Source organism: Typopeltis vanoorti, chromosome 1 (genome assembly GCF_054136105.1).
Source record: "Typopeltis vanoorti isolate ZY-2024b chromosome 1, IOZ_Tvanoo_1.0, whole genome shotgun sequence".
NCBI lineage: Eukaryota > Metazoa > Arthropoda > Arachnida > Uropygi > Thelyphonidae > Typopeltis > Typopeltis vanoorti.
The window spans coordinates 136,438,991-136,453,490 of record NC_143549.1 but is presented as its reverse complement, the minus strand read 5'-3'; the positions used below and the strand labels follow the sequence as shown (position 1 = coordinate 136,453,490).

At 35.1% G+C, this 14,500-nt stretch overlaps 1 protein-coding gene across 1 annotated transcript in view; it reads right to left on the bottom strand.

Moving 5' to 3' along the window:
• Positions 1 to 14,500, bottom strand: part of kuz (zinc-dependent metalloprotease kuz) — a 258,645-nt gene that overhangs the window by 152,647 nt on the left and 91,498 nt on the right. Inside the window, exon 6 of the mRNA XM_090399403.1 lies at positions 3,896 to 4,091. Coding sequence (XP_090255529.1) covers positions 3,896 to 4,091 — 196 coding nt within the window. The remainder of the gene's footprint in view (positions 1 to 3,895; positions 4,092 to 14,500) is intronic.

Below are 14,500 nucleotides of genomic sequence, written 5' to 3'. Positions count from 1 at the left end.
CTTCAAGCCACTGATATCATGGTCAGTCTAGATGTTGAATTGCTGTTTACCAATGTTCCAACTTGAATGCTTCCCTTTAGCTAATAGCAGATTTTCCCTCTTGACACTGTAAACATTGTTTGATTTCACCAATCACTTCAGTTACAAAAATAATCTAAATATCCTAATTTTAATGACCAAAGTTGAAAATTACGTCAGTTAATACTTTAACTATAAGCAATGCTCTAATATACCCCATACATCACCCAACAATTACCAGATAATCCTCAATCCTCTGCACTAACCCAACATCTTTAATCTATTCTTAACCAGTTCTCCTTCAAGGTATACTATAGAGGTGCCTCTTGGTAACTCAGATATTTCCTCTTTCACAGAACTCCTCTCCTATGACCAGTCCCAATCTTGAATACTTTGGCACTATAAAATGCCAAGCATGATGCTCTATATGACTTCTAATCTTCCTTTCAACGATCAGAATACTGTTTCCACTCTTCTGCTAGAAATATCTTCTTGAGTGAGTTGCAGAAATTATTCTCAACATGAAGGCCTTCCTTTCCAATTCCATTAAAATTCCTGTCTACTATAGCAGACATAGTTTAACAACAGATTATACAAAGATACTTTGGAAAAGAAAAAACTGCAAGACTAGACTGGTGACAAAAATCGTCTTCACAATCAGCCTATACTAAATGGCTGCAGTGGCAAAAGAATCATCAACAAATCCTACTATGATCACTTCTAATCACTTATGCTTTCACTGCTCTTAATTCAATTAATCCAACTCTTGCGTAGATCACCAAGACAAATCACCTCCTATCATACTAAAAACATTGCAGCATATGACTTCAGTAGTCTTTGGAAAAGATCAGAAAAATCTTAACCTGGATATCAAAAAGTCTTCTAGAGCTGATGATATCATCATCATCATTATTATTTCAGACATCCAGGGAATCAACGACTCACCGAGAGAGAGGCTAAAAATCACTCAAACCAGCTGTCATAAATTCCCTTAAATTCATTCACAATAGATATACTCACTACCTCTAAAGGCAAATTATTCCACTCACTTGCTGCTCTCTGGGAGAAAAATCTAGCTCTAACCCATTTTCTTGACTGCATATAAATTCAACTTCCATGGATGCCCCTGTGTTCTCTTACCACCTTCCATATAACAAAAAATTTCATCAGTTGATATTCTATAACACCCATTCAGAAGTTTATAGACCTCTATCATATCACTCGTCTTTCTCCTGTTAACCAGAGTCTGCAATCCACATACTCGCAATCTGTCCTCATAATCTAAATCCCATAATCCACATATAATCTTTGTAACTCTTTTTTGCACCCTTTTCACAGCCTCTTTATTCCCTTGGAACCTGGGAGACCAAATCTGCACACAATAATCCAGGTGTGGTCTTATTAAAGCCTTATAAAGAGGCAAAATGACTTCCTTATTGTTACATGTCAAGGTTTGCTTCAACATCACAATTATCCTCTGAGTAGTATTTGCAACTTTTTCCATGTGACCTTTGAACTTTAAATTCCTATTCACCAATACACCAAGATCCCTTGCCTCTTCAATTTATTGTAGCATAACCCCGCTAATATAATATGCTGCTGGAACTCTAATCATGCCAAAGTGCATAACCTTACACTTACTAACATTAAATTGATAGCCATTTTCATTTGCCCAAATTTCCAATCTATTCAAATCATTTTGTAATTGCTGAATATTAGTAGCATCCCTGATTTCCCTGCCTATCTTCGCATCATCGGCAAACAATTGCGCATCTGATGTTAGATCCTTCCTGATGTCATTAACATATAGATTAAACAATAATGGCACAAGGACTGAACCCCGAGGCACACCACTGGTCATCTTAAATCTGGCAGATTCACACCTACTGTATATCACTTTTTGATATCTGTCTGTAAACCAGCCCCTGATCCAAGTTCAAAAGTTTATATTCCAATCCCATATTCTCTAGTTTATGCAACAGCCTTTCGTGTGGTATCTTATCAAATGCCTTAGAAAAATCCAACATTATCATAGTGTATCCGTTCCCTTTATTCAACTCAGCCATAACATTGTTATAAAATATGAGCAAATTGCTAAAACATGACCTTCCTTTAGTAAACGCATGCTGTTCCTTGAAGAGTATAGCATGTTTGTCTACCCATTTCTGTATGCGAGTTCTTACCAACTTCTCTAAAACCTTCACTACCCAGATACTGATAGGTCAGTAGTTTTTTGCACCACCCTCATACAATGGAACTATCATACATTCCTTCCATTCCTGTGGTATCATTCCTGAGTTCAGACTCAAGTTATACAAACATATGAAAGGCATAGCCAATTCAGCGGAACATTACTTTAGCAAACAGGCTGATATTCCATCTGTCCCTGTAGACAAATTCTTATTCAGGTTATGCAACAGCTCTTCAACCTCATTTTCATGAACCTCTAACTCTTCATCCAATGTAGCTGTAGTACTGTGCACCATGTTACATACACCTGGTTGATATATCTTAGCAAAGTGAGCAATCATTAACTGGACAATCTCATTAGCTTCCAACACTCAAGTACCATCTGCATTCAATAAAGTTATTCTTCCACATTTACTCTTTCTTTTACTTGCGTTATAACGATAAAACTCTTTTGGATTGCCTTTCGCTTGCATGACCAATTTCTTTTCATACTCCGATTTAGCTTTCCTCACAATACTTGTTACTTTTCTGGCTTGAGCTTTATATCTCCCTAGTTGTACTGAAAAGAATTCTCCAAAACTAAAACTTGTCCTATGTAATCACTATAAAGTTTTATACTAAGCTGACATTTATTCCAATATATGGAATCGAGCATTTACCCAAAATATTCCAAAAAAAGAGAGAGAAAAGTATATTGTTAAACTACAGACCAGATGCTCTCATGGCAGTCTTTTCCAAATTAATGGAGGTCATCAACAGTTAAATTCTTCAAACCTACAGAACTGCCAGTTAATATATACTCTGCCACTCCAGATCCTTAGCACATCTTTCAACTTACATTGCCCAGCAACTAACACAGAAAGATTTGGAAAAACTTGTACTGTTGTTGTGTTTTCAGAGCACAGATCATGTTTGACATTAAGTTCTACAAAGAAAATTGGCATCCTTGAGTCTACTTTCCATCTGATGTGATTGTGCAGCTAGATTTTACTCTCTTTTGTTGTTTACTATGCGCCATGATGGATGGCTTCTTCTCTTAAAGATTCTCCACTAATGCAGGAATGTCTCCAAGTTTGTTCTAAATCTTTCTTTTATATATATATATATATATATATATATATATATATATATATATATATATATATATATATATATATATATATATATATATATATAAAACCTTCTCTCACTGACCCATATTCCTATCCACAATTGCCTGGTAATTCAATCAATTCTTGAATTGAGTGAATCTTAATCTCAATTCTTAAGACTTCTTGATGCTGCCAACAGGTGGGCAATTTAGCTGATAGATGATCTTGTTGTCACTGACCCACTTCAACCACTGTCAAAAAAAGTAACACACACACCCAGAAATTACAGAGCATTTTTACATTTACAGAGAAATTTACAAAGCACTGTCAATAATGCCTATTACCTATTAGATACTTTAAGGATACTATTTATTCTTTAAATAAAGAATATCTTATACACTAAGAAATTGAAAATTGTTTACATTTTCTGATGTTCAATCACATCATAAGTAGGATATAAAATTACTATATCAATACTAATGATCTTGAATAAATTATTCTTCCTGATAGGCAATACTTGACAGTGATAATGAATAATGAGCATAGTAACATCAGATATTCCAAATTTAAAGGGCATTATAATAAGGAAGACTTACCTGATGCAGAAGCTACCCAGGCAAGACCTAATGTTCCACCTGAAAAGTCTCTATAGGTAAAAATGTATGCCAAACAAAAATCATCATGATTGAACTGTGAATTTAAATTTAAAAAATTTGACACATCAATGTTTGGCGAACAAAATGGATTTGATCTCCTAAGCTGTGGTGTATGGCACACTTTAGTGTCATTTATCTATAAAAGGAAAAAAGCAAAAATGTAACTATTTTAATGTATTTGAAATGTCATTTTAAATGACTACCATATCCAAAGCAGCATTTTTTTTTTATAAAATTAAAACCAAAAACATGTCAACACAACATGGTGATAAATGAAATAAATCTTGCCAATAAACAGTCATCACAAACTATTAGAAATTTCTGCATGTAATGTGTTAACTACACAATCATCCTCCTGTGCAATCCATGAATAAAATCATTTCCCATTTTCCACCAGAGATAAATGAAATCAGCAGGTCTCTCCCAGAAGATGCAATTTAGCTTGTAGAAGCTTTTAATTCCCATAAGAAACAAATCATTATTTAACTGATGCAATTCAGCTTCAACTATTCTAAACAAAATAATTTTTTTTTTTTTTTTTTTTGAAATGAACCCATTCATGGGAGGTTTGCCAACCTATAATATAACTCATTTCAAACTAATACTCTAACATTTTATAACTGTAGTATACAGAAATGTTTTAGTTATTTCAAAACAAAAAATAAAACAAATAATGCTTACTCTACTCCATAATTCAGAAATATGTATCATCATAAAGAAACCTTGTGTTTTCTGCAAGAATTTTATCTTCCAGTTTACGAAGTTTGTGTTCATTTGTAATGCCTGTAACCAATATTATTCGTGGTCTTAGTCTTTCTTTGGGGTCAGGATTCCTTCATCTATCCATTCAGCACTTGATGCACTAGTCTCTCTCTCTCTCTCTTTCTCTGAATGCATTCTAACTATGTTAGTGAATCATTCCAATTGTTATTTGATATCTATCATTGTTTTGTGATCTGTCAACTTCATATCTAATATTTTATAGATAGTTTATTCTGAAGTTATATAGTATTTTATTAATTTTCCAAAGACATTTCATTTCACAGCCTAGCAATATAAGACAGCCTAGTTGGCTGAGTGGTTGACATATCTGCTCTCCAGCCAAAAGGCTGTGGGTTTGAATCCTGCCACGGGCATAGATGTTTGCAATTGTCTGTGAAAATACTAATGGTAATGCTGGGCGGTAGATGGCGTTGGTGGAGACAGGTTGTAGAGAGTAGGTGCTCTCCCTCGATGAGTCTTTGGACTCCCTGGAGATGTCATATAATAATATCTTTCAGCATGATTTCTAATTGTTCATGCTAAGTTTCATAAAAGGGCAGTGGGGATAATGTATTGTTTTTCGACACACACACATTTTAATTTAGTCATGCACTGTCCATCCAAATAAGTGCATTTATTTTTGCAGTATCACTTAGATGTGATCAATAAACATAATTAATTCCTGATATATACCCTCAAGGGGTGCATACAGGATAGTACCACATGAAAAATTTATGCTATTACCAATGAACCCAAACAATAAAATTATTTATCTGTTCATTACTTGATTGCTTATGATTGTTACTTTGTATTTTCAATATTAACTGATGTCTTATATATTTTTTTTACAGGTTTCTCCTACTTTTGTTACCTGATGCTGTAGATTAAGTTTTGTATCTGTAATTATGATAATGGTTGTGGTGTGAAGACTTTATCAACCTATTGGTTGGTAGGGTAGCAGTATGCTACTTAACCAGAGAAGTGATTGTGGAACAAGGTGGTTTCCCATTGCTGGTTTGCATATTTTGAGGGATGAAAAACTTGAGATTCTGGGTGAAAACCTCCACTTCCATATGACACTGGCTAACTCACCTTTCAGTTGAAAAGACCTGATAAAGGGTCCTCACATCATGGACAGGAATCAAACCCCGAGTCTTTCCGACCAAAGGGCTTTGTCTATACCAACTGAGCTACAGTGGCACCAATTATGATAATGTCGTTTGCATATTTCATATGAATAATATACTGCTACTCAATTAATTCTTCTCCTCTATTCCATTATGACTAAGACCTTCTATAATGAAATTAAAAAAAAAGTAGGAGTGAAAATGGGTGCAGACTTGCATCACTCCTTTTACAATAAGCTGTTGTACTATTATCATATTAAAATATTGCTTTTTCAAGTATTTCATAATCTATACCTTTAATAATAGCACTTAGAGCAATTTTTCTCTATGTTTGAAACCAACTAAACAACAAAGATCAATGCCTTGTTTGCAGGCTATTTCTGTAATTCCCAAAAATGAAAGTTAAAAAATCGTGATGTGAGATATATGTGGGGATTTTCAGCAACTAGTTTTTCAAGAAACAACTAAATTGGTGTTTATAATTAAATCCTCAGTATTAATTATAATTAATAGTTGCTCACATTATTTGTAAAATGAATGCATTTTTTTACACAAATTATGGACTCTACAACCAGGTTATAAATAATTATTTTAATTTCCCAATGTCTCTACCTTCATATTAAGGTCAACATCTGGAGCATACACATATATACGCAGACAATGATTTTGATCAACGGTTATTCTACTGGCCTGACCTCTAGTGAAAATAAAATCAAATTACAATAAATAAATGAAATAATATAAATTAACAGGGGTGCTTAAGGGTCAAAGCTGTATAACTGAGAGGAGACCTCCACATAGCCTTTAAAGGAATGCGGAGAACCGACCAGGGCTTCTGACCTAATGTCCAATCCTCACCTTCAAGTGGTGCACCCTGTTGGGTATCTACTTTGATACTGAACGAACGAGGATGGGCTGGCAATTTGGGATTTAGCCGACCAAATTGTATTCTTATTGGTTAAACCAAAATAAAAAATGATGGTACAACATGACAAAATTTCATGCCGGCTGGGGCGTCGCCCGGTTAAACAAGGCCCCCGTTGTTTTCGCCAGGGAACCAGGGCGAACAGCGAAAAGTCAGCTACTGGAACAAATCTGAAAACAAACCCCAACTCAACATCACCAGAGTTAAAGATCGGTACTATCAACGTAAGAAGCCTGAATGGCAAAGAAATGGAGCTAGCTGAGGAATTAGATAAGTACCAGATCGACATAATAGGGGTGACTGAAACAAAAAAGACCAAAACTGGTGAGATCTTTCTGAGTAATAAATACAAAATGTTATATTCAGGCAATAACAATCAAGGAAAAGAAGGAGTAGCCATAGTATTCAACACAAAATACGAGGCTAATCTTCTTGAATGGCAGTCAGTCTCAAGTAGAGTAATGTGGGCAAATATGAGAATGGGGAACTGGACAATGAGACTTATTTGTGCCTATGGTCCCACAGAAGGTTCTACTAAGGTAGAAGTGGAGGAATTTTTTGAGGCTTTAGAAAAAGCAACTGACACAATGAAAAAGGAAAAGTTGGTCCTTGTAGGGGATCTAAATAGCAGAGTAGGAAATGATTGTGAGACATACAAAAATATTTTGGGAAAATTTGGAGAAAAGAGCAAAGCTAATAATAATGGCAAATATCTGTTGGATTTCTGCTCAGGACATGGACTGGTTATTACTAACACCATGTTCCAACATAAAAATGTGCACAAATTCACATGGAGAGAAGAAGCTAGGAATAAGAAAAGTCTCATTGACTATGTTATTGTTGATAGTGATGTTTTCTCCCTGGTACAGGACACCAGAGTGTACAGAGGATTTGAAATTGGAAGTGATCACTATTTAGTCTTGAGCAGGATAAAATTGAATTTCATATTGAAAAGAATAACATGTAAGAAAGTTTTAAAGCGAATAAAAGTTGAGCAGCTCTCAGATGTAAACTGTAGACTAAAATACAGAAATATTATTGAAAAGAAAATGAAAGAGTTTGAGAACAGGAATCAAACCTTTGAGATTCAGTGGCAAACTCTGAAGGAAACATTGATTGATTCTGCCAGAGAGGCATGTGGTGAGGTTGTGTGCAAAGATAAAAAAATCAGAACTCCCTGGTGGACACAGGAAGTTAAAGAGGCAGTGAAGGAAAAGAAGAAAGCATATCAAAAGTTCCTGGCAAATAAGTCAGCTTTTACTCTTACAGAATACAGAGACAAATGTAAGAAAGCTAAACAGTGTGTAAAACTAGCTAAACAAAAGTCATGGGAGGACTTTGGCAAGAATATAGAAAATAAATATCAAGAAGGTGGCAAAATATTCTGGAGGTTGTTGAAGAAGCTTAGGAATGGAGGAAAGAGTGCTGTAAAAGGAATTAGAGATGATAAAGGTGAAATGAAAACAGGAGAAAAAGATATCCTTGCAGTATGGAGTAATTACTTTGAAAAACTGCTAAATGAAACAAGCAGTGATGATATCACTGGCACAGTGATAAAAAAACACTGACCAGGCATGCAGTCAGGAATACATATCCATACTTGAAGTAGAAAAAGCCATCAAAGGCTTGAAATGTGGAAAGGCAGCAGGAGTAGATGATATTCGACCAGAAATGCTGAAGTATGGTGGTATAAGAGTCTTACAGTGGCTGCACTGCATAGTTCAGAAAGCCTGGACAGAGGGACGAATTCCCGATGATTGGAGTAGAGCTCTCATAGTACCCATATATAAAAAGGGAAATAAAACTGCATGTGAGAATTACAGAGGTATTTCCCTACTTAGTGTTCCTGGCAAGATCTATGCAAGTATACTTGAGAAACGGTTGAGAAGAATTGTGGAAGAAAAGCTTGGTGAAGAACAAGCTGGATTCAGGCCAAATAGAGGCTGTCAGGATCAGATCTTCACTTTACGACAAATAGTCGAGAAAGCATGGGAATATAACAAAGATCTGTATTTAAGTTTTGTCGATCTGGAAAAGGCATATGACAAGGTGCCAAGAGAGAAGCTATTCAATACGCTGCAGTTATATGGTGTCAATGGAACATTATATCAAGCAATACTTAGTCTTTATTTGAGTTGCAAGTCAGCAGTTAGAATTGAAGGAAGTACAGGAAGATGGTTTAATGTTAAATCTGGTGTGAGACAAGGATGTACATTATCCCCTCTGTTATTCATTATCTATATGGATCACATTATGAAGGAAAGTGGTATTAAACATGATATCAAAATTGGAGATGTTAATGTCAGCTCTTTGCTTTATGCGGATGATGTTATACTTCTAAATAAATCCGCTACAAGTCTGCAAGATTCTCTGACTAAATTGAATAGCTCTTGTAATAGATATGGTATGAAGGTCAGCAATAAAAAGACAAAGACAATGAAAATAGGCAGAATCATTGAAAATGTCAACTGTGTTGTGAATGGAGAACCTGTGGAACAAGTAAAACATTTCAGCTATTTAGGCACAATTTTTAGTGAAGATGGTAAATTAAATATAGAAATAGACAGCAGAATCAGCAAAGCTGGTATCGTGGGAAGTCAATTGAATAAATTCATATGGAATAAGAGAGAAATTAGTCGGAACACTAAATTAGCTGTATACAAGACAGTGTTCAAACCAGTTTTAACTTATGGATCTGAGAGCTGGGTCAGAAGTAAAACACTTGACCAAAGACTAGAGACTGCAGATATGAGAGTCCTGAGAAAGATTATAGGCGTGAACAGATGGCATCAATGGCAGTATCATATTAAAAACGAGGATATTATAAAAGAACTTGACATTGTCAGCATCCAGGAATGCGTTAGCAGAGCTAATCTCAGGTGGTATGGTCACTTAAACAGAATGGGCGAGGAAAGATTAGCAAAACAAGTGTTCTCTGCCAGGTTGGCAGGAAAACGACCGAGAGGAAGACCAAGATATAGGTGGATTGATACGGTACAAAGTGCTTTAGACGATAGAAATATAAGATCTGATAATATTGGAGTGTTGACAAGTAACAGACTGATTTGGAGGAAAATTGTAGATAGGAAATTAATAATGATGTAATTTTTTTCATGCAGTACTATCATATCCTGTACACCCCTTGAGGGTACATGGCAGGAATTTGATGATGATGATGATGATGATGAAGATGCCAAAACATTATATTCTTGATATAATCCTTTCTCCAAGTCTAAGCAAACAAAGTTTGTGCCTGAAGTATTTTCAGGACAGGGCAAATCGTATATAGAGGGAAATAACTTACATCACTTGCCTTAGTATCACATAATGCAAAGCACATACGAGATCCCACTGATGAGACTTCAATAAAGGTCGAAACCGGTCTGGGTAGTGACTCTTCCCATAATGCATAGCATTATACATGTCCATAAGGATATGTGCTTTGCATTATAGGATACTAAGGCAAGTGATGTGAAGTCATTAACCTCTACATACAAGTTGCCCTGTTCTGAAAATACTTCAGGTGCAAACTTTGTTTATTTATACTTGGATAAAGGATTAAAAATAATTTCTTGGCATCTTTAATTTATAGTATAACCAAGTGGAAAAACTTTCAACTACCACTAATTTATAAATGAGATACGTTATGAACAATCCTTCATGAATGACTAATGAGAAGTGAAAACAGAGTACGAAATGGGCAGCAAAGGTAGGCTGGTAGAAATAGCACAGCTATAAAGATGCACTTATGATTGGTGCGGTATTAATATAAAATTGCATGCCTCAATGACAAAGGCAAGCCAATGATTGTCGAGTTGAAATGCTGATTCTCTTAAACCGAATTCCAAAATACCTGATATTGCCATGAGTAGAATCAGGGGTGAGAGATATACATGAGGTTGAGTTATATTCGAGTAAATATGGTATATAATATGACAAGTAGTGGTTGGCTTAAAATTATTGAACTCTTCTCTGCAGCGTTTCTTATGAAATGAGATTATTTTTCCAGTTGGCTAGTAATTACGAATCCCACAGAACAAAGGATTTAAGATTAATTAAATTAAAGTTTAAGTCCAATATAAATTTCATTAATTTAAATTAAGAGTAATAAAATTAATCTTAATTAAGACTGATTAACAGACAAAATTAATAATTTAACAATTCAAATATTTTGATCTGAATATCGCAGTTCATCATCAGTGCATAACAGATTGTTATTCCCTTTCAACAATATGAGCTATGTGCTAGAAAGAGAGAGACACCATATGATAGATGGTATTTAAATAAATAAATAATAAAATTAAATTATTACTACATTGTTGTAGCCATAATATTCAACACAGAATACAAGGCAGTGTCAAGTAGAGTGATTTGGGCAAATATCAGAATGGGGAACTGGACACAAAGTTCTACTAAGGTAGAAGTGGAGGAATTTTTTGAGGCTCTAGAGAAAGCTACTGACACAATGAAACAGGAAAAGTTGGTCATTGTTGGGGATCTATATAGCAGAATAGGAAGTGATTGTCAGACATACAAAAATGTTTTGGGAAAATTTGGAGAAAAGAGCAAAGCTAATAATAACGGCAAATACCTGTTGGATTTCAGCTCAGGACATGGACTGGTTATTAGTAACACAATGTTCCAACATAAAAATGTGCACAAATTCACATGGAGAGAAGATGCAAGAATAAGAAAAGTCTCATTGACTATGTTATTGTTGATAGTGATGCTTTCTCCCTGATGCAGGACAACAGAGTGTACAGAGAATTTGAAATTGGAAGTGATCACTATTTAGTCTTGAGCAGGATAAAATTGAATTTCATATTGAACAGAATAACATGGAAGAAAGTTTTAAAGCGAATAAAAGTTGAGCAGCTCTCAGATGTCAACTGTAGACTAAAATACACAAAGATTACTGAAGAAAAAATGAAAGAGTTTGAGAACAGGAACCAAACCTTGGAGATTCAGTGGCAAGCCGTGAAGAAAACCCCGCTTGATTCAGCTAGAGAGGCATGTGGTGAAGTTGTCTGCAAGGATAGAAAAATTAGAACTCCATGGTGGACACAGGAAGTTAAAGAGGTAGGGAAGGAAAAGAAGAAAACATATCAAAAGTTCCTGGCAAATAAGTCAGCTTGTGCTCTTAGAAAATACAGAGACAAATGTAAGAAAGCTAAACACTGTGTAAAACTAGCTAAACAAAAGTCATGGGAGGACTTTGGCAAGAACATAGAAAATAAATATCAAGAAGATGGCAAAATATTCTGGAGGTTGTTGAACAAGCTTAGGAATGGAGGAAAGAGTGCTGTAAAAGGAGTTAGAGATGATAAAGGGGACATGAAAATGGGTGAAAAAGATATCCTTGGAGTATGGAGTAATTACTTTCAAAATTTGCTAAATGAAACAAGTAGTGATGACAGAACAGTGATAAAAAACACTGACCAGGCATGCAGTCAGGAATACATATCCATACTTGAAGTAGAAAAAAAAGCCATCAAGGCTTGAAATGTGGAGAGGCAGCAGGAGTAGATGATATTCGACCAGAAATGCTGAAGTATGGTGGTATAAAAGTCTTACAGTGGCTGCACTGCATAGTTCAGAATGCCTGGACAGAGGGACGAATTCCAGATGATTGGAGTAGAGCTCTCATAGTACCCATATATAAAAAGGGAAATAAAACTGAATGTGAGAATTACAGAGCTATATCCCTAGTGAGTGTTCCTGGTAAGATATATGCAAGTATGCTTGAGAAACAGTTGAGAAGTATTGTGGAAGAAAAGCTTGGTGAAGAACAAGCTGGATTCAGGTCAAATAGAGGCTGTTGGGATCAGATCTTCACTTTACGACAAATAGTGGAGAAATCATGGGAATATAACAAAGATCTGTATTTAAGTTTTGTCGATTTGGAAAAGGCATATGAAAAGGTGACAAAAGAGAAGCTATTCAATACACTACAGTTATATGGTGTCAATGGGACATTATATCAAGCAATACTTAGTCTTTATTTGAGTTGTAAGTCAGCAGTTAGATTTGAAGGAAGTACAGGAAGGTGGTTTAATGTTAAATCTGGTGTAAGACAAGGATGTACATTATCCCCTCTGTTATTCATTATCTATACGGATCACATTATGAAGGAAAGTGGTATTAAACATGATATCAAAATTGGAGATGTTAATGTCAGCTTTTTGCTTTATGCGGATGATGTTATACTTCTAAATAAATCTGCTACAAGTCTGCAAGATTCTCTGACTAAATTGAATAACTGTTGTAATAGATATGGTATGAAGGTCAGCAATAAAAAGACAAAGACAATGAAAATAGGTAGAATCATTTAAATTTTGTCAACTGTGTTGTGAATGGAGAACCTGTGGAACAAGTAAAACATTTCAGCTATTTAGGCACGATTTTTAGTGAAGATGGTAAATTAAACATGGAAATAGACAACAGAATTAACAAAGCTGTTATGGTAGGCAGTCAATTGAATAAATTCATATAGAATAAGAGAGAAATTAGTTGGAACACTAAATTAGCTGTATACAAGACAGTGTTCAAACCAGTTTTAACTTATGGATCTGAGAGCTGGGTCAGAAGTAAAACACTTGACCAAAGACTAGAGACTGCAGATATTAGAGCCCTGAGAAAGATTAGAGACATGAACAGATGGCATCAATGGTAATATCATATTAAAAATGAGAATATTAGTTAAGAATGACATTGTCGGCATCCAGGAATGCTTTAGCAGAGCTAATCTCAGGTGGCATGGTCACTTAAACAGAATGGGCGGGGAAAGATTAGCAAAACAAAACAAGTGTTCTCTGCCAAGTTGGCAGGACAACGACCCAGAGGCAGACCAAGATATAGGTGGATTGATACGGTACAAAGTGCCTTAGACGATAGAAATATAAGATCTGGTAATGTTGGAGTCTTGACAAGTAACAGACTGATTTGGAGGAAAATTGTAGATAAGAGGTTAGTAATGATGTAAATTTTTCATGTATACTATCATATCCTGTACACCCCTTGAGGGTACATGGCAGGAATTTGATGATGATAAAATTAAAAAAGGGAGAGGAATTACTGCTTTATCAGGATGACACTTCCCACAATTTTTGCTATTGATAGACAGTAATTTCACTTTAAGTTTGAGTGGCATAAAACATCTTCTGCACTTTCTTTTGAACAAATCTTGATATTGAATTTAAGGCACTATAGCAAAACTGTGTCCTTTGGTGAGTATGGGTACCAAAGTTTCAATGCCAGACATGTTGACTAATCATTTGTTTACAGCTTGCAGTCAAGGGTGCATTTATATTTATTGATTGCAGGATCAGCAAAGAGACTGTCTGGAAGTATCTAAAGTCACATTGAGAAGGTTGATGTTCTGGATAGAGGATATTGTCTCTTCAGATCTCATTAAATGGGCGCCAACGAAAACAATTACAAGAAACATGTCTATCAAAAGATTAACAGATGTGTTTCCATTAATCTTTTACATGGGATACCAGATGAAAAAATTTATAATATAGAGAAATGAGCCAAATGAATTTTAACTTACAGATCTGAAAGTCTGTGTAGCTCATTGGAAGTGACACTTGCATCCTCTGCAATAGACTTAAGTTCAAGTCTAGTTGCCAATTGGAGGAATTTTTTCTAAGCCTTTCTTTAACTATTGCCAAGTTAAATTAATAAAAATCCCTTATTATTTTACAGCCAGCATGCGAAATTCTAAGATTG